General features: G+C 30.9%; 5 protein-coding genes across 6 annotated transcripts; 2 read left to right on the top strand and 3 right to left on the bottom strand.

The window, feature by feature from the left end:
- Positions 1 to 1,162: 1,162 nt before the first annotated feature.
- LOC130892584 (probable DNA-directed RNA polymerase III subunit RPC6) lies at positions 1,163 to 2,440 on the bottom strand. Its single transcript, XM_057798054.1, has 3 exons — positions 2,025 to 2,440; positions 1,724 to 1,970; positions 1,163 to 1,667 (listed from the first exon to the last, which is right to left on the bottom strand). Exons 1-3 carry the CDS (start codon positions 2,201 to 2,203, stop codon positions 1,176 to 1,178), a joined length of 918 nt encoding a protein of 305 aa, XP_057654037.1. The 5' UTR covers positions 2,204 to 2,440; the 3' UTR covers positions 1,163 to 1,175.
- Positions 2,441 to 3,683: 1,243 nt separating this feature from the next.
- Positions 3,684 to 4,425, bottom strand: LOC130892573 (uncharacterized). The gene is made up of 3 exons (XM_057798042.1): positions 4,196 to 4,425; positions 4,025 to 4,146; positions 3,684 to 3,934 (listed from the first exon to the last, which is right to left on the bottom strand). Exons 1-3 carry the CDS (start codon positions 4,343 to 4,345, stop codon positions 3,718 to 3,720), a joined length of 489 nt encoding a protein of 162 aa, XP_057654025.1. The 5' UTR covers positions 4,346 to 4,425; the 3' UTR covers positions 3,684 to 3,717.
- A 184-nt stretch (positions 4,426 to 4,609) lies between these two features.
- Positions 4,610 to 9,182, top strand: LOC130892572 (leukotriene A-4 hydrolase). Its single transcript, XM_057798041.1, has 9 exons — positions 4,610 to 4,891; positions 4,942 to 5,057; positions 5,265 to 5,404; positions 5,973 to 6,084; positions 6,184 to 6,252; positions 6,349 to 6,711; positions 6,828 to 7,034; positions 7,124 to 7,268; positions 8,511 to 9,182. The coding sequence occupies exons 1-9, from the start codon at positions 4,840 to 4,842 to the stop codon at positions 9,137 to 9,139; spliced, it is 1,833 nt and encodes a 610-aa protein (XP_057654024.1). The 5' UTR covers positions 4,610 to 4,839; the 3' UTR covers positions 9,140 to 9,182.
- A 4,232-nt stretch (positions 9,183 to 13,414) lies between these two features.
- LOC130892306 (uncharacterized) lies at positions 13,415 to 19,982 on the top strand. Of its 2 annotated transcripts, none has more exons than XM_057797665.1 (4): positions 13,415 to 13,453; positions 16,635 to 16,801; positions 19,018 to 19,135; positions 19,448 to 19,982. In XM_057797665.1, the coding sequence occupies exons 1-4, from the start codon at positions 13,442 to 13,444 to the stop codon at positions 19,874 to 19,876; spliced, it is 726 nt and encodes a 241-aa protein (XP_057653648.1). In that variant the 5' UTR covers positions 13,415 to 13,441; the 3' UTR covers positions 19,877 to 19,982. The 2 variants fall into 2 exon arrangements, with proteins under 2 accessions (XP_057653648.1, XP_057653647.1); XM_057797664.1 differs by lacking the exon at positions 19,018 to 19,135 and adding an exon at positions 18,331 to 18,454.
- Positions 19,983 to 21,165: 1,183 nt separating this feature from the next.
- Positions 21,166 to 22,240, bottom strand: LOC130892305 (protein Abitram). Its single transcript, XM_057797663.1, has 2 exons — positions 21,701 to 22,240; positions 21,166 to 21,493 (listed from the first exon to the last, which is right to left on the bottom strand). The coding sequence occupies exons 1-2, from the start codon at positions 22,164 to 22,166 to the stop codon at positions 21,210 to 21,212; spliced, it is 750 nt and encodes a 249-aa protein (XP_057653646.1). The 5' UTR covers positions 22,167 to 22,240; the 3' UTR covers positions 21,166 to 21,209.
- Between the last annotated feature and the right edge of the window lie 638 nt (positions 22,241 to 22,878).

The raw sequence follows: 22,878 nt of genomic DNA, 5'->3' as shown, positions 1-22,878 counted from the left end.
ATGAGTTTTGAAGGACAATTTATTATATTTGGCGCAGGTAACTGTTGTTTTTTTATCAAGGCTTCGTGGACAAAGGTGACATCTTCCAATTCCCGTCTTAGATTTTTTGTCTGCGGTTTCTTCATTAAACATTGATGGTTTTAAATTTAAACTTTTCTTTTAGGCAATGTGAATAAAATCGTCTGTCTGTTTGGGTCCTAGGACATTAGAAATGTTCTACAACATCCTCGATATTAATCACCATATAAAGATTCAGGGCATTTATACTTGCAATATTGGGAATATCGAAAAATACTGTCAAGGGCTAACATCTACTATTTTTTGACCATATAACGTACACATTTTGTTGACTACATCCACTCCAAACTTGCTATGATTGTAGTCTATGATAAAGTCAGGTTTCAATGTTGATCCAAATTTTCATTTTCCTAGCATCTACAATTGGCCCCTGTATTTTTAACACCAAATTAGGAGCTCTGGTTCTTAACCATAGAGATGGAATTTTATTCAACTTTGTCACCTCACTTTTACCCATAAAATATAAATATGCAGATTCTGGTTAATCAGTAGAACTTTTTTCATCTGTAGCTATTTATTCTGTTTCAGTATCATGTTCACTATTTTAATCAGACTCTGCATAGACCTCATCTTCCTCCACTCCAATCTCATCCAACCATTTCTTCCACTATTCGGGATACCTACTACCCATTCTATAACAAAATTATAAATCAGATGTAATATATTTTTGAAAAATTTATATTTTTAAACCTGGGTATTCTATATTTCAGTTCTAACTAACTGGATCCAAGTTGGTCGCACTATTGCAGTAACCATAACGTAAACCTACTGCGGTGCTGTCTTGTTACCCTCCACTCCTTTACTACAAGCGAAGACGCATTCTCTGGAGTATATAAAATACCCCACCAAAAAGAATAGACAAAAAATTGATAAACCAAATAAAGGTCATAAAAAAGGAAAACATCTTAGATGAAATGATTAGGAGATAGGAAGGAATGTAAACATTTATTAAAAGAGGACCTGAAAAGGTCTTCATAATATGCATATTTATGTGACGTCCCCAGTCCCATTTTAAATTGAATCCTTTGGATGCATAAATTTATGGTTAATCTTGCCAAATCAGTGTTAATCAATTAAGACAAAAAAATGTTGAATATTTATTGATCCAACCAATCTGTGAGATAAGTACAAGCTTTAGGATTAATTAGACCTGTATCAGCACATCTATGAGCAACTGGACACACACCACATGTAGTTTTGACAATACCAGGAGAATTTAAGAACCTATTAGTAGCTTTGTATAGATAAGAACCATTTGCAGCTACAATTCTTTCAGCATTGTTATCCAAAACTACAGTATACAAAATGCTTTCTATGTCATCTATAGAAAGTGAAATTTTACTAATTCCCAATTCTGAAATAAATTTATGAACATCACTTGCAGTAGCATAACTACGATTCCTTATTAAAAGAGGACCTTCAGAGGTTTTAGTAGATTCTTCCAATTTTTCAACTAAAAATCTATGACACTGTTGGCTTAAAACATCTACAAATTCAGATTCAAAGTCTTGATCTTGATACCAGGCGCCACCTGTTACAGTACTATCTGGTTCCAAATCATATAACATGTAAACTTTCTTTTTGCTAGCCTAAAATATTCAACTACGATATTAATTTATATTAAATATAAAAGATTATCACTAACCGATACAGATTTTACAGACTTTATAAGTTTTTTTGTTTCTAAACTTTTTAATACTTTATTCAATTGGGTCATATTTAAATTAGAAGAATATCTAATATCCCTTATCCAAATCCCTTTATTTCCCGCTTCTTCAATTATTTTATACACTACTTTTTCTTCACTATCTGCTCCTTTCACAGTTGTTTTTTTTGTTGGATCCTTGTATTTGTATAGAAGATTATCTTTAGTTTTAAACAACTCGAAAGTTCTAAAAGAAAATTATTATGCACATACAATAAGGGCGATAAAATATAATATTTACCCATTTCTCAAACATTTATTAATGATTACTGTAATTTCTGTAAGTGGTATGTCAGGCATATGTTTTTTTATGTCTTCATTCGATATACCTTCTTCATTTGCTTTTGCCAGTTCAAGTAAAAGATTTTCGGTTTCATCATTTTCTGTTACATTGCCATTTTGATGTTCTTCTGTACTCATGATTTGTTTTTTAACTTATTGTTTTAACAAATCAATTAAAACTTTGGCAGTAAATAAATACCGTCTTTTTGCTATAGCATTGTTTTCTTCATTGTAAAGTTCTATTATTCTAGGATAATCCACTCAATTTCTGTTAGAATTGTTTACAGTGCTCAATTTTAAAACTTGAATATTTTGCAAATTCACAATCACATAACCTATTTATCCACATGCAGTTACTTGTCAAGGTTGGTAGATGATAGGTTACCCGGTAACTTGTCCAATGTACATGACGTTTTCTGTTGAAAATCGACATCCAGGAACATAGCAATGGCACAGTTTTTGTCGATTTGTTCGACCGTTTTTAAGGATAAATATAAAACCGCATATATTTATATTCAGGGTGTTTCATTCCAAATTTAATTTATTATATAATTTTGTCTGTATGATATTGTTGTTTGTTTCAAGTTCGTATCTATTTTTTATATCAAAGTAACCCAGTTAACATGATGCCAGGTTTATTTTAGGGTTATTCCAAACACCTGTTCAGTCTTAAGGGAAAAATTATATTTAATAATATTAATTCTTCTTGTATAATAAATGCATAATAATCTTGTTAGATGCATCTTTATAAACAACCAACGCTAATAGTAAGATTTTTATCTTTAGTTTGGTAGAACTAAAGCGAATCAGTTGGTAACACAGAGCGTACCTTTGTGCATATATGTAATAATCATTATTAAAGTAAAGTATTACATACATAATTATTATTAAAGTATTACATATATGCCCTTGTGTATGTTTTGTAGCTGGTAAACACTTTCGGATTGTTATAATGCGCATACTTGAGTATGAGCCGATTCAGGACGTTGATTTATCGCAAACGTAACCAATCAGCTTTGTTCAAGGTTCTGCACATTTCTTCACGTAGACTATGAAGACTTGCGATTACTGCACGAGTTTAAGCCTATATTTCTTTGGTTTTACCCATTTAAAATCTTACTAGTCTGAATTTGCGAGAACGAAAACAGACTGACAGTTGAAGAATAATAAACAAATCAACGGTACTTGCAAGTTTGTACTTGTCGCACTCAACGGTAAAATATAAATATGCGATCTCATAAAGTAAGCCAATAAGGAACACTGCCGTATTTGGTTTGTAAGACATTCTGCTCGACAATATGATAGAGTTATAGTGTATTTTTTGAAATTGAATGAATGGTTTATAGGATCGGCAAAAAACTTTTGACCCCTATGAGCATATACACTATATATAAATATCTGACTATAAAGTGTGTTTAATGAAGTGACTTCTCCATAAAGATGCGAAATAAAGTATTTTTGCAAACTTTATTGTTCTCATGAAGTATAGAGTATATTTAACTGAAATATCCTACATTACTTTATTATAAAATACGGGTGGCAACCCTAGACCTCAAGTACTACTACATGGTGATTAAAAGGTAATTTTTTAATAGTTAAAAAACCAAAACCATTTAAATAAACATCTAGTGTTTTCTTTATTTCCAAATTACTTATTTTGTTATATCACTCAGTATATTTTCTCCAAAATTAGAAATCAAAGTTTGAACATTTTTGTTGAAAGATTTAATCTGTATTTCTGTGAGGTTATCAATATTTTCTTCATCTATCAAAGAATCTTGATTTTTGCAGATTTCGCAAGAGCCTAGGCTTATATTTTCTAATAAAGCATGTGTTTTTTCATCTGATGTCATAAGTTTTGATTCTGCTCTAAAACATACGAATATTTTAAATTTTGCAAATTGCAAACACTAACTTTATATTAGCATGTAATGTTGATTAGGTTTTAAAACAAATTACATTAAGATTCCTTTGCATTTTCCCAATAGAAACCCGTTTCTAAAGCCTTCTTCAAAGCCTCTATCAAAACTTTCTTGAAAATTGCTATCACGTCCTGCTGAAATGCCTTCTCTTAATCCTTCCTAAAATTAACATTTAAAAAAATGCATACTTAACCAATTTTTTGTATACTTTTTTCGAAGCGTTTTCTATCTTCTTGGATGTCTGTAAAATCTGTTTCATTTCATCGTCCATTCCAACATTCAAATATAAAGGTTTATCGTATTGACACTTTAATATTAGGTTATAAGCCTTCACCAAATCTTCTTTTTTTAAACTCATATTACTGGAGGTAGCGTTAAATTTTCTTGAATAATTTCACTGTTTTTTATTTATTGTAAACTGTAGTTTTGTCGAATGAATATTTCAACTATACGTCCTAGTTTTTTCAAAGTGAAAGAAAACACTAGTAGATTGAAATAAGCAAAACCGAGAAGTTTATATTTGGAATATTTCCTGTCTCTACTAAAAAATTTATGAATTTCACCCTTCCCTTTTTGGGTACTGTATGTTTCTTTACGCTTAAAGCATTTAAATAATTGGATTAATCGCGAAAATCCAGAATTTTTCCCAGTTATCCATGAAACGTGTAAATTCGCCAATTCATTGTATTCCCCTCCTCCAAATTATTTGTTGACAATGTTAAGTATTAAAACTCAAGTTCGCCACAATTTATGTTAGTTTTTATATCTAAACCAGTTTGTAATAACAAAAATCAAAAAGAAATAGTTTTTTCTTCAGGTACAATTATTTAATAACAGCATTAATAATAAAATATGAAAAACGTTGGATTAAGCCCTTGTGATCCTAGTTCATTTTCCAGACCAGGTAATAATGCCATTAATTTTAATTATATCTCTAAAGATATAATATTTCAGACCAAGTTATTGTTACGGACATATTTTTAAACTTGAATATTCAGTTCAACTCAAAGACTTTGAATGGCCACACCATTTTATCAGTTGAAAAAATTCAAGAAAAATATAACGAATTGGTAAGTATGTTATCAATTATACCACTTGAGATTTAATTGGAAATTTTTATGGTTATACTTTTTTAATATATGTTTATTGAGTGATATTTAGTGCTAGATAATATTTTATAATATAGTTTATAATACTTTTAAAATATTAATTTTAATAATTCACAGAAATACAGTTTTTGGATTGAATTGAATACTTTCTAATTATTATTATTTTAGACCCTCGATGCATTCAAACTTAAAATATCCTCAATATATGAGGTGGATACCAAGGAAAAATTGGAGTATCAATTATCGGATCACCTGGAGGATTTTGGATCCAAATTAATTGTACAGCTACCTAAGACGGAAGCTAACAGGTATGTTTATTACTTTGTGAAATATATTGTCTCCTAGTTAATATATTTACTAAATGTTGAAGCTGATGAATTGGTCTTTTGCTGACATTTTTGATAAAGTTTTTGTTGTGCTTTTTTGCTGGACTTCATCAACTATTTGGCTACAAAAAAATGTAAATCTAATATTTCATTCAGATCTTTATAAGGCGATGAAAGATTAAAACTTTTCTCTAATTATATTAATGTCGCTATTGAATTTTTACTGGTGGTAACTTTTAAGCTCTCAAGCAATGCCAAATTTATTTTCTCAAAGTAAGATTTCACAAATCAGAGTAGGGATTCAAAAATTTGTAGGGAATTTGTAGATGACAATATAAATAGCAGTGTATAATTGAAGAAATAGCTAGCAAAAAGTATTTTGCAATTGAATAAAATCTTAAGAATCATTATTTAAAGAAAATTCTTGATGCCTTGAATACCTAGATATAATTTTAAATTTCTTATTTCTCAGACCTTTTATATATGTTATTGTTTTTAAATATAAACACAAACATTCAAAAATCGTGAGAACAAATGAATCTTATTTCAGCTTTAAAATTTGTATTGAATATGAGACTTCTCCAGAGGCTAGTGGTCTTCAGTGGTTATCTCCACAAGCAACTTCAGGCAAGAAACATCCATTTTTATTTAGTCAGTTCCAAGTAAGTATTCCCCACAATATCTTAATATTTGATATTTCCAGCAATATATAAAAGAAAAAAACTTTTACAGCAGTAGACTAAAGGTTTTAATTTTTTTAGCCCACACATGCAAGATCGGTTTTACCCTGTCAAGATACTCCATCCGTTAAACAGACTTACAAAGCTACAGTGAGTATCATAATAAAACAAAGTTTTGATTTAAAAGAAATTATTAGTGGCTATCAAAACATTCTTATACAGAAAATTCCAATTTTTTATATTTAGATATTGGCTCCAAAAGACATGACTGTGCTAATGTCTGCAATTAAAGAAGATTCGACTCTTGTAGAAGATAACAAACAATCAAATTTCAATCAAACGGTTCCAGTGCCTTCATATCTTATAGCTCTGGCAGTAGGATCATTAGAATCCAGAAAATTAGGACCACGCTCTCACGTTTGGGCTGAAAAGGAGATTATTGAAGATTGTGCTTATGAGTTTGCTTTAACTGAGCACCAGTTAAAGACTGCTGAGGAAATATGCGGACCCTACGTTTGGGGAGTTTATGATTTGTTGGTGTTGCCTCCCAGCTTTCCCTATGGAGGAATGGAAAATCCATGTTTGACTTTTGTTACACCAACTTTATTGGTAAGATATTTGAATTCATTTCATATGATTTGTTAATTTCTTGTAAAAAGCTCAAGTTGATTATTTTATCATTATAAGGTGTCTTTTATTTGATTTATAATATGCTTTTATTTTAGGCTGGTGATAGATCGTTAGCAAATGTTATAGCACATGAAATAGCGCACAGTTGGACTGGAAATTTAGTAACAAATAAAACGTTTGAACATTTTTGGTTAAATGAAGGATTCACAATGTTTGTTGAAAGAAAGATTATTGGAAAATTAACATCTACCCAAATGCAAGATTTTGATGCATATGCGGGGATTAGTGATCTAGAAGAGGCTGTGAGTCTACATTTTTCTCATAACTTTATTTATATAATTGGTTTAGTTTGTCTTTTTATAGAAATGACATAAATGATATTTTCTTAAAGATTTCAGTGCTAGGAGCTGATAATCCTTTAACAAATTTGGTTGTCGATTTAAGAGGAATACATCCAGATGAGGCATTTTCGACGGTTCCGTATGAAAAAGGACAGACTTTTCTTAGATATTTGGAAAGTTCTGTTGGTGGGCCAGGTAGAGATTTACTTTAAAACTTTTTTTATTTCATTTATTTTAAATCATTTTATCGTTTTGTAGGTACTCAAATACCATTAATGAATTGGTAATTTCTAAACCTGAAGGCTATAGAACACTTTCTTTATTTATTATTCCTAATTGTTTTAAATTATCTAGTTGGGCCTTGAGATTCGAATTATATACTTGGTGGTACCAAAAATGAAGTATGAGTATTAATTTATTATTTCGTAACTTCAGAAGTAAATACATTTTACTTTTTTGGAACGAAATAGAACAAATCATACCTATTTGTTGATTCTAAGGCCTCAATATACCTTATTCTTGCAATTTCCCCAAGAAAATTAGAATAATGATGAAAATAAAAATAAAAGAAAATGTGCTTAACATCAAGAACACTGTGTTTTTGAGGCTACCTCTCTTCTGTTTGTTATTTGATTGTTCTTCCAATATAGCTTTAACTGGTCTCTTCTTGATCATTCTAGCAATGTGTTCAAACTATTTTAGCATGTTGTTTTCTATCATTCCAGTTTTTTATTGAATATTCTTCTCTTAATGCTCCTTTTCTGATTTTTTTACGTTATTCTATTCATTCTCCTAAGTTTCTCCAGTCATTTTGGTTTTTCTGCTCATTTATTTTTTGCCTATGAACGACCTTGAAAGTACAATTTTGAGGTATTCTTGCTTTTCTAAAGTCATCTGCCGAGGCATCTTCTAACAATTCTACTTGTTTTAATATACAATATCCCATTCCTACTTTTTGGGATAATTTTTTGTTGCTTTAACTAAATCATCCACAACTATTATAAATAGAGAACTCAGTACACTCCATATCTTAGTTCATTTTTTATTATCAGTCTTCTGTCTGATTGAGGTTTTCTCAAACTGTTTGTTTTACTCAGTCAGAAGCTTTTTGTAGGTCTAGGAAGGCAATGTAAACTTCTTCTGTTCTGTTTTCTTTATTATTTGTTTAATTGTGAATACATTAATTATTTTTTTCCTAAACCCACTTTGGGCTTCGTGTAGTCTAGCTGATCCTCAACTAGTATCCTCAGCTTCTCTAGTACTAGAAATAAAATCTGCAATCTTTCAATTCTTTTGTATGAACAGGATTGAAAGGTACTAGTCAAATTTCTTTTGTTTTTCATTTTGATTTTGGAAAAAGGTGTTTCTCCAAAGGGATTCCTTAAATCCATAATTAGTAAAAACGAATTTATAGTATAATGTTTTTTTTTGTTTTAGAAAAGTTTGAACCATTTTTAAGAGCCTATTTCGAAACATTCAAATACAAATCGATAGAAACATCAGATTTCCAGCAGTTCTTCGAAAGCTACTTTTCGACAGAGGAATCTATAAAAAACATTCCATGGCAAAAATGGTTACATACTCCTGGAATGCCTCTGTTGATTCCGGATTATGATAAATCTTTGGCGGTTGCTTGTGATGCGCTTTTAGAAAAGTTTTGTAAATGGACTGGCGACGAAATATGTCCCATTACTGCAGAAGTTACTGAGAAATTAATGCCAGAACAACGCATATATTTTTTACAAAAATTGTGCCAATCTGAAAAACAACCAATACACAAATTAAAAATTCTTGGCGATTTATTCGATATTCAGAAAATTAAAAACGCCGAAATTAAATTTCATTGGTTGAAGATTTGCTTGAAAGCCAGATGGGAAGAAAAAATACAAGAAGTTTTAGATTGGATTAATGTTGTAGGAAGGATGAAATTCGTCAGACCGTTATACAGGGAATTGTATCAATGGGAAGTTAGCAAAAATAGAGCTATAGAAAATTTTAAAGCTAATAAGCACCAGATGATGCATATTTGTACAATATCAATCGCAAAGGATTTAAAACTTGATTAATAAGTTTTTATAAAAAAGTATTTATATTATATGTTACAGTATTGTTCGTGTTTTATTAAAAAAGACTATTTTATTATAATCGGTACGAGACTCATGTAACAATTGGACGCTCAAATAATACATATCGAAAACAAAATTAGAGTGTTAAATTTGCATATCATATATTAATTAACCCTTCAAGGTTAGGTTAGGTAAGGAGGTTGATCGAGGTAGAGCTGTAGATATAATATCAAAGTATAATAAAAAATTCAGTTCCATATAAACTTCAAATTCTGCTAATTGTTTCAACGCTCACTTTGATCCACTTGTTGGCAAAGGTCCTGACTAACGTTCACGCCACGATCAAAACGATCGTAGTCGCTATGTGGAATGCCCAATAGTTATTTTCCTAACAAGTGCGGAAAGTGATACTTTCCCGCACGCGACTGCAGTTGTCCCGAACGACGCGGAGCGGAGTTCGGGCAAGCGGTCAAGTGCGGGAAAGACACTTTACGTATGAGTTAGGAACATTATTTTTTCTACGACCGTATATACATAAAAGTATACCAACCCATTTTTCAAAAATTATTTTATTCCAACAAACATAATAATATACAAAATTTTAACTAAAAACTATTAATTATTATAAATATTAATATTGAAAACACAATTTGTTGTATTCTGTAGACCAGTAAGAATTGCCGGCCCAGTAGAGTTATTTGGTTTCAACTGGAAGGTAGATGACGTCGGTGAAGATGGCATCGGTTGCAGGTCGCATAAAGATGACGGTGACGGCAACGGTTTTAAGTCATTTGTAGTACAGAGAAACTTTTTACCATCGAATAGCGGGACCATAATGTATTAGATTTCAAAACCTTACTTAGGTCTGAAAAATACGCCAGAAATACCTCTTCCTTATAAGTTTTGGCCCCTTTCTTCTTACATCATGTAACAAAATGGTCGTATTGCTTCTCATACTTTAGTCTGGATTTGGCAGGTAACGGCTCGGAATTAGCTTCATTTGCAGCCTTCAAAACGGCTTCGGGAAGTTATTCGTCGGATGAATCCATTAATATTATTGTATCGGATTCGGTTTAATGTGGTTCAATTTAAAAGAAGATTGTTCTTATTCGGTCACTTCCAAGACGTTTTGAACAACTTTGACGTTTTAGTAACAATTACACGCTTGGGTTGTCATAGCAACTGATATCAAACCAGTTTTGATATTTGTTTCTCCTTTGAAGAATGTCACTTTCCCGCACTTGTGCGGGAAAGTGACACTTTATGTCACTTTCAAAACTAAAATGCGTGCGGGAAAGTGGGTTAAAACGCACGGTCGTAGAAAAAAGTTATTTCAGATGCCGTGAACGCTTAGTGAAATGCACTAATGGTCCTCTCTACATGATAGACCAGCGGGTAAATGCGCTCAATTTACGGGCTCTATTTGTCTATGGTTTTTTAAGCTTTAAAAATTATTTATTCTCCTGTCTACTATTAACTCTCATGGGCAGTGTGTATCATAGAACTAAATAAATATAAAAGAACGCACAAAAAAGTAATAAAACAAAACGGAATGAGCCAATCAGAACCTTGAAGCATGCGGTTATAACATATATGTAACAACTAAGTTTACATTTCTGTGGTGAGTGTCATGAAAGTGATAAACATCATATCGTTCAGTTTGTATTTTGATGTTCGGTTAGGTTATTTCTCGAGAAATATGAGTAACCTATAAAATTAATGTAAGTGGTTGAGTGAAGTTAATTTTTTATGAGTAAATAATTACAATACAAACTGTATATTCTGATTTTGTTGTTTTCTAAATAATAACTAAATTTATGTTTTTGACGTAGTTGGTTTGACGCACGTAATATGCCTACTATGTTTACATGATGGCGGAAATGGAACGTCAAAATTATTTCAAAAATAAACAATACATTAAAAATAGTTATTTTCAATACATTAAATTTGATTTAAAAATAATGATTAGAAATTAAATAACAGTACCTATTATCAAAAATAATGGATAATCATATATTTAATATACCCAGTAAGTGTTGCCAACTAAGAAGACAGCACCCGCATTCTATCAAACCTATTCAGAATTGTGCGCAAGCGTTGTGACTAGTAGAGAAGTGTATTGTCGAGTAGCTCCATCCCCCGGAAGATATAATAATACAGTTATAATTATTGCATTATCTGTCACCGGTATCACAGTGACATTAGGTAGGAACATTGATTAAAGTGTATGCTTTTTCAGTGAACAAAAGTGTACATTCTAAATTAAAGTTTCGTTAAATATTATACGGGGGAATACAAACTTGAGAGTTGAATGATTTTAATCGCGAAAATACTTTAACAACTTCTAAACACATCCAAAATTATAATATTTTTAATGATGTCAACTTTATAATATACAGAATTAGAGTAATTATTTAAAGAAGTGCTGTATCAAGTTGACTATTACTGATAAGTGTAAACAAGGTGGATTCATACAAACTCCAATTTATAACAAGATATTTCCATTAAAAAATCGTTTATTCACAAATCTTCGTTATTTAAACGTGTATCATTGAACCTGCTTTAGATTTGTTTTATTTATTTTCTAATTTTCACCAACTTGATGGTGGCTTCTTGATTGGCGATACCGTACATGTAGACTGGTTCCAACGACGCGTTACATAAACTTTCTTGAGAAATTTATTTGAAACTATTCGAGCAAATAAATAATATAACCTTTTTATCTATAATTATAATAAAGTTCTAGAGCAAGAAATAAAAAAACCGCAGTGTCGAAGAACTTACCAGAATTAGAAAATTTGTGAAATATGCATAGGCGTACATAGAGACTTTCCGACAAATTTTTCCATTTGTAGACAAGTGTTATTTGTAGATAATAGTAGATAAAAGTGGCAATCACCGAAAAAGTTACGTACTGTGTCAAAATTAACTTGTGTGTCATCCAAATTATATTTCCTCGAAATCTGCATACCTCGTTTTTAAATTACCCGATATTTCTTGTAATAATTTAACCAGAACTTGTAGAAGATTCATAATTATATGCCGTATCGTACAGCTCTTGATTATTTTTAAAATCGTCACTCGCGTTTATTATAATAAAATAGAATTTATGAATGAATAATTCACGATGAAATTCTCTCGAAAATTAAGAAAATGGTAATTTTATACTTACGCGGTCCCCTCGTTTTTTAGGTCTAAAAAAGAAAAATCATCCGATTTCAATGATTTTTTTAAATCTTCGATTATGACTTTAAATCCATTGAAATAAGCACTTGGCAAACTGCGATTCTAAAGCAATGATTACGTGAGAGATTTTTAGGAAAAAAGCATTTGAAAGTTTCCGGAGATTTGGCAAAAGTAACACGGAGAATATCTAGAGAAACCGTAAAAAATTCAGCTCTGTTACTGTTACTTAATAATAAAATTTGTCTCTAGCAAAATTCCGGTTTTTATTTGAACCACCCTCGTACTACTAAACTTATTTCCGAACACTACGTACCTTAGACAGAGATAACCAAACTGTAACTTTCTTTGTATCTCGTTCCAATATAGAAACAAAAATGTTATCGAATACTCATTCTAGTATTACTATGTCTATGTTTTTGAGATCTGTGGTCAAACGTAGTTGCGTTTTTCCATTGTGCCTCAAACATCAGATATTTATGTTTTGTGAGTTTGAAAGTTGCGCTTCAAACACAAGATGGAGAGTTGAGGTTATGTAGGCATTTATTTCAATTTGTTTAGTACATATTTTCTCTCACATTATTGGATGGTTGAACAAAATCGGAATATTTATTATTACGCAATATAAAAACTATAAACGGGCCCAAAAAGGTAATTTATAGTAAAAAGTATAATTAAAAAGAAGTTCTTTGGTGGTATCTATTTTTTTTATTTAATTAATCGATTAACAATTAATGTGTGGTTATGCTTTAAAATTTGACACTTGACACAAAATTCACCGAAGCTTGTTCTAATTGATTTTTGAGGATCAAGCTCATAAAGCGGGAGCCCATAGGTTCCGTACACAAAGTGCTTAATAAGTTGGAAAGCAACTATAATGTGATAGTTGAAGTTGAAGAATAAGAACGGTGCATATTTGGAATTAGTTCCTAAATTCGGATTGTAATAAACAAAATGCAGTGAAATAGTTAATTTATTTGATTTTATAATTACTACGAGCGCCACTGGAATTGGGCGCATTCTGAACTTTTCTCTCTAGATGATATAAAAGCAAAAATTCGTAACAATTAACATCAGTTTCAATCACGAAGTTACAATAACAGATTTAAGTGCATCAAAATGAGTTTCAAGGTAATTCCGGTTTTTTTATATTTTTGCGTTCAAATGTTTTATTCGGCTTGTGAGTTGAATAATAATTTATTATAATAAAGATGTAATAGAGTGAATGAAAAATTTATAAATTTGATTCATTCGCTTATTTTTTTTTTAAATAATTATTTTAGATAGCATTTTATTTACGCAAAAGCTAGAGGGTTTAAGAGTATTGAAGGGATCCAAAAAACATACTTTTATTCACTATTAGACTCGTGTACAATTAAAATCCTTCAAATTTCACGCAATATATTCAAAAATGATTTTACTCTTATTAGAAACCATGCATATTTCCCCAAATTATTTTTTTCTTTACTTGGCTTCTTGAGAAAACTGTTTGTGCTACGACTACACCAACACTCACAACTACAGGGTATAAAGTACGTTTTGATTATCGTCTTCAGTAGGTAAAGAGTTAACTTTGAGTCTCTGAAGACGATAAATTGGTTATCGAAACGCGCGACAGACAGTTTAATTGTTCGATAGTTCCAGACATTCCAATTGTTGTTTTTTTGTTGTTTGCAGCATCTCTTAAAATGAATGTATTTTTTGTTTATTATATTCTATTTTGATTGAAAAAGATCACGTGAAAATGAAACCTTTTGGACGAATCATATATGTAATACTCCTTTATGGACTGTTGGTATGGGAAAAAACAATATTCATTTTCTCTTTCGTTCGAGACACTTTATATATAAACTGCGCATGCTTGAGAATGGGACAAAACCATACTTTTGACGGTTGACATTTAATGTTTTTCATTTAACACTTAATATCCAGAGGGCGTGTCATAAGTAATAAACAAATCGTAACTTTTTAAGATTAGTCTTTAATACTATGAATTGCACATCGTTTTCTCTTTGTTTATTTTAATTAAAACACTATTGAAAACAAAAGTTTAAATAGCAGTAAGGAAAATGTGTGAAATTAAAGTGGAAGATAGAGTTAATGAGCGAACGGCACAGCGAAAAGTCTTGTTGTGTGTTTGGTAGAATAATGAAGATTTTGTGTACTACGAAGTCATAGCTTATTTATGCATTTCCATCAAAAACAAACTTTTATAGAAAAATAGGGCAAATTAAGGTTATGTTAAGGTCATATTCGACTAATATTTAAGGTGTATTGAATTCTAATTTTTGTATTGAACTCTATTGCTAATTTTTTATATCACAGTTTATATATTCACGATACGGTTCTGTCTTTATTACGTTCGAAACCAAAAATAAACTTTTTACTTGTCAACTTTCGAATACCCACTTCTCTTTTTTCTATTTTTAATTCAATTTATTTTGTACGGATCACTTTAATCCACCGTGAAATCACAAAATTCCTTTGTTTTCTATTGTTTATAAAGAAATTAACGGTAAACGCAGTAATTGTTGCGTTTTTGTACTCTCCATTGGAAACTATTCGATTCTTTATAATTACGAAGGTTTTTTTTAAACATTAATAATATTAAAAAAATATTGTATGCATTGTAATAGTAACCTTAGAAAAAGGAGTCAATGAAACAGTTTCCATAAGATTTCGAATTAGTTCACGTATTTACAGTGCCGGCTTTAGCACTCTGGGCCAAATTTATATGGCGCACCTTAACCGCTACTCAAATCTATACGAAAAAAGTCAAAGGATATAATGAATTAACCGTTTTTTTAATAACTATTTTTTTAAATAACTATCTGATTAAGAAAAACTAATTTCATATCATTGAAATGGGAAATGGAAATTTGCGACTCGGTACCTCTCAAAATTTTTGCCCAATTCTCTTTTCGAAACTTTTTGTTCCAATCTAGTGTTTTCAACATAATGAGTTTTTCGAAATTTTTTGAGATTTTTCAGGCGTCGCTCAAATATCTCGCCAGCAGCGCCCCTTCATGTATGACGCCCTATTCTGACGGCGCTACTGGGTATTTGAACAATGATTTCAGGAATTTATTTTTTATTCTAATGAGTCATAAATTGTCATATCTCGGCCGAAATTTGTTCGTTGTTGTTCGTGATGAAAAGTGCGAAACGAGGCACCAGTTCTGCATACTTTCGCACGTTAAAATTTTCATGTAAAATGGCCGCATAAACTCTTTGTCAATTCCCTTAGATTCAGCAATCGCACGAATACTTAATCATACGGTCAGATCGAACAAGTTTACTGACTTTTTCGCTATATTCAATCGTTTTTGACGTGGAAGGGCGACCCGAACGTGAATCTTCTTCTCGGTCATCTTGAAAACGGTTGATCAACTCAAAAACACGTGGACGCGTCAAACATTCATTGCCATACATTTATTTCAATAAATTATAATCCTTTGTGTTTACGTCGATCATTTTTACGACAAAACAAAAAAACAAACCCCAATACAATCGGATGCAACGGCTATACTGGTTTGTCTACAAGCACGGTAGGCTTTTTATAGAGTATACTTCAGGCTAAACAGCCAACCTTTGGCGCATGCCCACTTTTTCTGTAGCAGAGCTAATCTCGTTACTTAATAGATAATGGAATAATGGATAAATGTCATACGGGTCCGGTCCTTCTTGCTCGCTGTGCGCATGCTCTAGAACGTAACGTCGTCTGCGCGGTCAGCGCTCGTCAAATGTCAAACGCCCCTAGTAGAAACTTTGTACTTGATTTCTTTCTCAACTATCAAATAATTTGCGTTAATATTTACGTGAAAATATATTTTGTGTTGATAGGTAAATCATTGAAGTAAGTAAAATGTGTAATATTTAGATACATATACGTATCATATGACTTAACTAAAATATCATTTTTTATAACCTCAAAGTAAATTATGGAGAGTAATATTAAAGAAGAAGAGTGTCATCGGACGTTTTATACGAATGAAATTATTTCTAAAATAACAAACAATGTATCACTATATCCGTACAATTTATTAATATGTTAACATTAAGTACATTTTAGAGGGACATTTAGCACACAGGATTAACATTCATTTAAAAATTCTTATATTTATTGTATTTATCGATCATCAGCCTTGAACCCAAGAACGCCGCACTTTTTAACCTCGCGAAATTTGAAATACTATTTCAAAAGTACCCGCCGACTCGCAGCGCATGCGTAAAGCGAACAAGGAGGAACGGACCCGTTTGACATTTATCCACCCGTGTTTTTGTTGCCGTAGTTCATGTCGATACATTTCAGATTGCACTATTGATCGTGGCGTATTTTGGAGGTTTGGCAGCACGGGAAATTCCAATCAAAAGACAAGTAGATCATACGACTTTAAGCAAACAGGATCACGTGCCTGCAGAAACCGGTTTCCTAGCAAATCCAGCAGCTGCTGTTCATGCTGGAAGTAAATTTTTCCAGTAAGTATATTAAGTATAAACTCTAGTTTTGACGATGATTCTTAATTTTTTTAAATAGTCGAATGTTATTGTTCACCTTATGGTTCATTGCACATCGACAAAAAACGGTTTTTTATATCAATTATAAAGTGAGCTACTCGCTATCCGTTGATGCATTTATTCCACGACGTAATTAACGAATTCTGCCTGTGGTAGGTAGTATCTGTGATTCGGCGCTGAGCTTTAATTGCGATTTTTGAACTAATCATATCAAAGGCAAAATTAATGAAATGACAGATTTAGTTTTAGGACTTCGCGTTTTTTGAGATTAAATGAAATATTGAGTTAGCGTTTCTAAATCCGATGCCCGCTTATAAAGTGACATTTGAAGTTAAATATTGCGGTTTCAGTAGCGTCCGATTAGATTTTCTATGACAGACGCGGAATATAAATTAGTTAACAATTTTCGGCATGCCGATGTGGCGTAATTCAAACATCATTATAGACTGTACGTATATCCAAAATCTGCCAGAGGAGAATTCGCGAACTAAATCAACTAACAGCGAGTAGGGATGGGCAAAATAATCGATTAATCGATATATATTTTTTAAAATAATCGCTAATCGATTAATCGAAAATAATCAAATAATCTAAAAATATCGATTAATCGGAAAATATCGCCGAATATCGCTTGCGGCCGAGACAAGATAATCTTGAGGTCGTTAAAAAGTTTCGCGGCTGTGGCATACACACTATTTTTCGTACAATCGTTAAAATAATCAATTTAACGAATAAAAAATTTATTTTCTGAATAATTATTTCAACATAATTGAATATCAGAATCTTACTTCCAAATATCTTCTGTAGGTTCATTATTTGGTTTGTTTTTATTGGGAATCAAACCATAATGTCTTCTGTATGTTCCTGGTGGTATACTCGCTCTTTATCTTGTTTTTTGTAGGAATCAAACCACAATCGTTCTTTTGAAGCTTTATTTCCGATTTTCGAATAACCGAAAATTGATTATTTTCGATAAATCGATTATTTTTGATTATTTTATATAATCGATTATATTTTTTGATAATTGCCCAGCCCTAACAGCGAGCAGCAATCGTTATATTTTGTTATTTTTGAACTAAATTAAATATTAATGAGAGATATTAATGCCCCGAACATATTAAGCTTATCGCTGCGAGCGATCGATCTTAAGATATCGCATACTTCAACCCTTTCAATAAGTCTAAACGACTTATAACCCGGTAGGGGGTTTGTAAAATTGAATCTAGCTACGAAAATGTTAAAAAAATCACTATCTATTGGCTATAAACAGACCTAGAACCGTATCTCTTCTTGCTAATTGCTACAAAAAGGCGATTTACTCTTCCCATTCCAACATTAATATCTTCATACAGACGGGGAAGAACCCAATTCAAGCAGAGGAAACAAATAACCAAAATCCCTAGCTAAAACCCTCAAAATTCACCGAATAGTATTAGTAGTCCAATTTATAGGTACATATATAGTCCTAATAAATTCGATTTTTCTATTAGGGATATTTATGTAGCTATGGACAAACCGGACGAACTCGAATTTGGTCACGTAAGGGAAACGCCTAATGATTGGGAGCAACGATATGAAAAATTAAATTTGGAAAATCTCAATAGACAAGGAAAGGTTACGATCGTTTTATTAAATATTTACTCAAGCCTGACATTTGTTGCTGTACATGTTTTAAGCCTTAACTTGCATCTGCTTGTTAAAAACTAATGAAAATGTGCTTATTTATTTATTAATTTTACGCTGCTTTGGCATAGTACGAAACCAACTAAGTTGGAAACCACTGGTAAAATTCATACTGAACATACCGTTTACACTAACACTCTCAATTACTTTCAGTCTCTGAAGACGATAACTTGGTTATCAAAACGTGCGTCAGACGGTGTAATTGTGAGTGTTGGTGTAAACAGTGTATTCAGTATTACTCCATCGCAACAAACATTATTAAGTTTAGGACCTGGCTCCAAATAATTTTAATTTTCTTTGGTGTTTGAGAAAGCAGGTTAACAGGATTTAATTTCTGATCTACTATTAAGGATTAGATGTTCTTTAAATTTGTATACATGTATTAATTGTTTTTACCGCTATGAATTTTTTTGCTTACATCACAAAGCTATTGCTTATCTAAATCTATGCTAATGCCGCTAATAACTAATATGTTTCTTTCTTTTTACTAATAGATACGCTCACGTTCCTGCTAAAGATCATGTAGAATACGGGCACAAACGAGGAAACGACCATCATTTCATTGAACGACATGAAAAAGAACATCCTCACGCCGGAGAATTTAAAACTAAAGTAATTTTTATTAATTAAATAGTGATTTTTTTAAAGGAATTCCATGCCACAATTTTGTATTTTTACATCGAAATTCATGCAAAAAAAATTTGATTTAGAATGTCAAATATAATACAATTAAAAAATATAATTATGGGGATATCAGCAACTACTAGAATCTTCACTACAATCATTTTGAACTAAATTGTTAGGTTGTATCAAAACATTAACTCATAAATTGCTTTTAATGCTTTCCATCATTTTTCGGAGTAACAAAATAATCAAATATAAATATTTAGAGTACTTTCAACTAAAAATTCTTTCTATCTATAGGTAAGATGGGGTGACAAACATGGAGGATATGGCGAACATTATTGGGACTACAACCATGCTGGACATAATCATGATGGTGAAGGTGATGAGAGCCGTCAAAACTCTGAGTATGCCGAATATGAAGAAACGAAACATGTACCGGTTATATCTTCCCCTCAACAACAAACCTCAAGAGATAAAAGAGAACCTACACCATCGAATGATGTTGAGTTTATTAATGATAAAGCCAGGTCTTTAATACTTGATGGAAATGTTAAAAAACATGGAGGAAATTATAAAGCCGTGAATGATAATAGAGGAAAAAGAGAACAAAATAGAGTAAATAAACGAACTCCTACGAATTTTGGGCAAGCTTTGGTTTTTAATGCTGACGAAGGTGTCGTAATAGATGAGCAAACGGGATTACGCTATCAACTGAGCCCATTTTAAGAAGCATCGATACCAAAACATCAAAACTACATGAAGACTTCCTAGTTTAATTTTTTTTTGTTACCTAGTTTTAGTACAAATTTTTATAATAAATTTATCTTTTTAATTATTGTTTTATTTAAATAAAATTATGACCAATTTACAGAGTGAAAAGGGAGAATTGAAATAAATGCACTATAACCTCACTTTCCCGGTTGAAAACTCTTCCTCGGGAAGTGGAATTCGGCCTCAGTTAAAGTATTAATATCAAATTTAATCCCACCAGCTTTTTAAATAACGACGTTAAATTAATAATAAAAATTAAACAAACTAAAACTTTCCCTGGACCCGATTATCCAAATTATATTTATTACAATAAAAAAATTGTATCAAAAAAAACTCAAGATTCCTATATCTCTAAGACTTATTTATGGAAATCCGGGAGGGTTGCAGCCCTCTACTGGATTCCAAGAAGATGTTGAAGTTGTAGAATTTGTTGCTTGTGATGTTGGATCCTTAGATGTGATTGAAACTCCCCATATAAAATGAGAAAGGAGACGGGAACACAGATAGTAATTACTGAGGAAGGAACGAGTAGGTAGAAAAGATTTGAATAAGAAGGATCTTAAATTATTATTAAATTTGTTTAGTACAAAAGGAAATTAATAAAGATAACTGGAATTTTTGTGAGTACTATAATAATAAAAACAAGTTAAAAAGATTTTTGAAAAACTCATCAGCTTATAAAGAACAATATCACTAAAATTTTTTTAACATTTACTTTGATTTGAACACTGGAGTGTAGATAGGTAGAGGAAGATTTCCAATACATTCAGAGGTTTTATTTAATTTCTCGGATGGTATGGGAAATCGATAAAAAATTAATTTCTTTAAAAACTCTAATGTTATTTACACTGATTTCTAAATCGACTAAAAAGATTTTTCTGAAGTTATAGGGCATATAATTACTCAGTAACCATTAATTACTTTAAAAGTGTTGTTTGTATAAGTTCCATTTGGAAATAAAAAAGAATCAGTACAGATACAACAGAAAGAAATTTATTGGACAAAAAACTAGCACAATCAAGAGAGATTGAGGCCTTGAACAAATATGTCCCAGCCAAACTGAGTTCTTAAGTTTGCAGTACAGGATCAGGTATTGCTGTACTCACCAATAGATAAATTAATCAATGAGAAAGATATCAAGGTTTTGTGTAAATTACTAGATATTAAAAAACAAACACCTATGCTGATTCTGTGGTACCTAATATTTCACATGAAATTATTCTGAAATAATTTAAAGCCCAGTATTTTCTTCTCATATATATTTTATTTCATGTACATTAGGTTTTTTTTATTTTGATATCAAATTTGAATATTCTTCTTCACTGATTAGATGAGTATTCCATGAATCATTTTCACCTTGATGTACTTTTGGCATCATTATGGCTAAGTAACCGTAGCTTTTAGGATCTTTTATCAAAAGATTTGGATCTTTTATTACTGCTCCGTTTATTTCAACTAAATATGCAGTAACTCCACATCTGATGTTCCTCAATTGCTTTTCACCTTCTAATCGTACACGACACATAATAGTATCAGGTCTTAGAAGTTTGGCCCCATTTTTCTTCTTACCAACTAAAATATACATATTCTATATAGATCAGTTGATAATAATATCACAATTTAAAAACATTTATTATTCCTCCACTAATAAAATGATTTCCTTACTTATGTCGTCTTAGGCAATAATTGTGAATTACATCACAGAATATGAAATTATTATTATATCTATGATCGAGTTTGATTTTCAGAACTTAAAATAAAAACTCTTAGTATACTTACCAACCTTAACATTGCACCTAATTTTTTTATTAATTTCAAAATTAATTTCTGTAATTCGTTTATTGCTTGTAACAATATCATTTCTTCTAGATAATGTTATCAACATCAATTTGTTTGTATGGACTCTTATACAAATATCTTCATTCTGGCCCAAATTATTGGAATGAAGAAAATATCTATTCTCATATTGTTTTTCATTGAAGAATTTAAAATTATTTATACTTTCTTGAGTGATACTCTCCAAAATTGGAATATTTAATTGCTCAATTTTGTTTTGTATTAAAGTATTTGTGTCAATATTGTTTTCATTATCCATTATTAATTGTGTAGGTTTGGTATCTGTATCGTCTTCACATTTAATGTTATCATCGAATATGTCTATATCTGTATGTAACTGAAAATTATTGTCCTCAAATTTTGTTGGTACATTTTCTTCTTCTAGTTTAAAACAATGTTTCACTTCCATGAATTGAATGGTAAAAGATTTATACAAAACACAACCTAACCTAACCTTACTTATAAATAAAAGACGCACTAATTAAAAGAATCTTTCTTCTTCTTCTTTTTTACGCAATATTACATAGAATAAATTTATCCTTGCCTTTCGTATGTATATGTATTAGTAGTCTCATAAACTTACTAACAATACAATACAACCCTTGATGTTGTACTTTTATTAATCCCACACAATCCAAATTTACTACGAAAGTGCTGTGATATTTTATGTACCTGTTTCTGTTATCAATATTGCTAATTTTTGACTTATGTTGGTGTACAGATTGACTTAAACCTTTTAATGTACTTCAATATATATATTCTTCAACAAACTTTATGTTCTTTGGCTCACTTGTATTTATACCAATATTATGTTTGTTAAATCCCAAAATGATAGTATTACATCATTGTAATGATGAGCAATCTATTCAACTGAATTACTGTTTTATTTCTTTACATATTACACTTTTCACTTTACTTGTTAGAAAAATTGTATTTTGTCAGTTTTCATTTAAAAGTTATATTGTCTAATTTTCTTTGGTTTAGTTGGAAATGTATGTAGATATTATTTTGTAAATAAACGAGTCCCAATTCTAAGATGCTTTTAATTGTGAATTCAGGAAACTGCGAAATCGGAACTGGATGGAAATAACAACAGTTTGTTTTTCTGCTTAGGGTATATT

The sequence above is a fragment of the Diorhabda carinulata genome, chromosome 4 (genome assembly GCF_026250575.1).
Source record: "Diorhabda carinulata isolate Delta chromosome 4, icDioCari1.1, whole genome shotgun sequence".
NCBI lineage: Eukaryota > Metazoa > Arthropoda > Insecta > Coleoptera > Chrysomelidae > Diorhabda > Diorhabda carinulata.
Note: the sequence above shows the minus strand (reverse complement) of the source record. Positions and strands in the feature narration are given on the sequence as shown.

What these genes read in the sequence shown, in the direction of transcription:
- LOC130892584 (XM_057798054.1), bottom strand. Translation starts at nt 2,203, where the DNA reads ATGAGTACAGAAGAACATCAAAATGGCAATGTAACAGAAAATGATGAA. An exon ending in AATAAATGTTTGAGAAATGG is followed by an intron (nt 1,971 to 2,024) that starts GTAAATATTATA and finishes ATTTTCTTTTAG; the next exon opens with AACTTTCGAGTTGTTTAAAA. An exon ending in AGTCTGTAAAATCTGTATCG is followed by an intron (nt 1,668 to 1,723) that starts GTTAGTGATAAT and finishes TGAATATTTTAG; the next exon opens with GCTAGCAAAAAGAAAGTTTA.
- LOC130892573 (XM_057798042.1), bottom strand. Translation starts at nt 4,345, where the DNA reads ATGAGTTTAAAAAAAGAAGATTTGGTGAAGGCTTATAACCTAATATTA. An exon ending in TAGAAAACGCTTCGAAAAAA is followed by an intron (nt 4,147 to 4,195) that starts GTATACAAAAAA and finishes TGTTAATTTTAG; the next exon opens with GAAGGATTAAGAGAAGGCAT. An exon ending in AAATGCAAAGGAATCTTAAT is followed by an intron (nt 3,935 to 4,024) that starts GTAATTTGTTTT and finishes CGTATGTTTTAG; the next exon opens with AGCAGAATCAAAACTTATGA.
- LOC130892572 (XM_057798041.1), top strand. Translation starts at nt 4,840, where the DNA reads ATGAAAAACGTTGGATTAAGCCCTTGTGATCCTAGTTCATTTTCCAGA. An exon ending in TTGTTACACCAACTTTATTG is followed by an intron (nt 6,712 to 6,827) that starts GTAAGATATTTG and finishes CTTTTATTTTAG; the next exon opens with GCTGGTGATAGATCGTTAGC. An exon ending in TTAGTGATCTAGAAGAGGCT is followed by an intron (nt 7,035 to 7,123) that starts GTGAGTCTACAT and finishes ATTTTCTTAAAG; the next exon opens with ATTTCAGTGCTAGGAGCTGA.
- LOC130892306 (XM_057797664.1), top strand. An exon ending in GCTGGAAGTAAATTTTTCCA is followed by an intron (nt 16,802 to 18,330) that starts GTAAGTATATTA and finishes TTTTTCTATTAG; the next exon opens with GGATATTTATGTAGCTATGG. An exon ending in ATCTCAATAGACAAGGAAAG is followed by an intron (nt 18,455 to 19,447) that starts GTTACGATCGTT and finishes TTCTATCTATAG; the next exon opens with GTAAGATGGGGTGACAAACA.
- LOC130892305 (XM_057797663.1), bottom strand. Translation starts at nt 22,166, where the DNA reads ATGGAAGTGAAACATTGTTTTAAACTAGAAGAAGAAAATGTACCAACA. An exon ending in TAGGTGCAATGTTAAGGTTG is followed by an intron (nt 21,494 to 21,700) that starts GTAAGTATACTA and finishes TGTATATTTTAG; the next exon opens with TTGGTAAGAAGAAAAATGGG.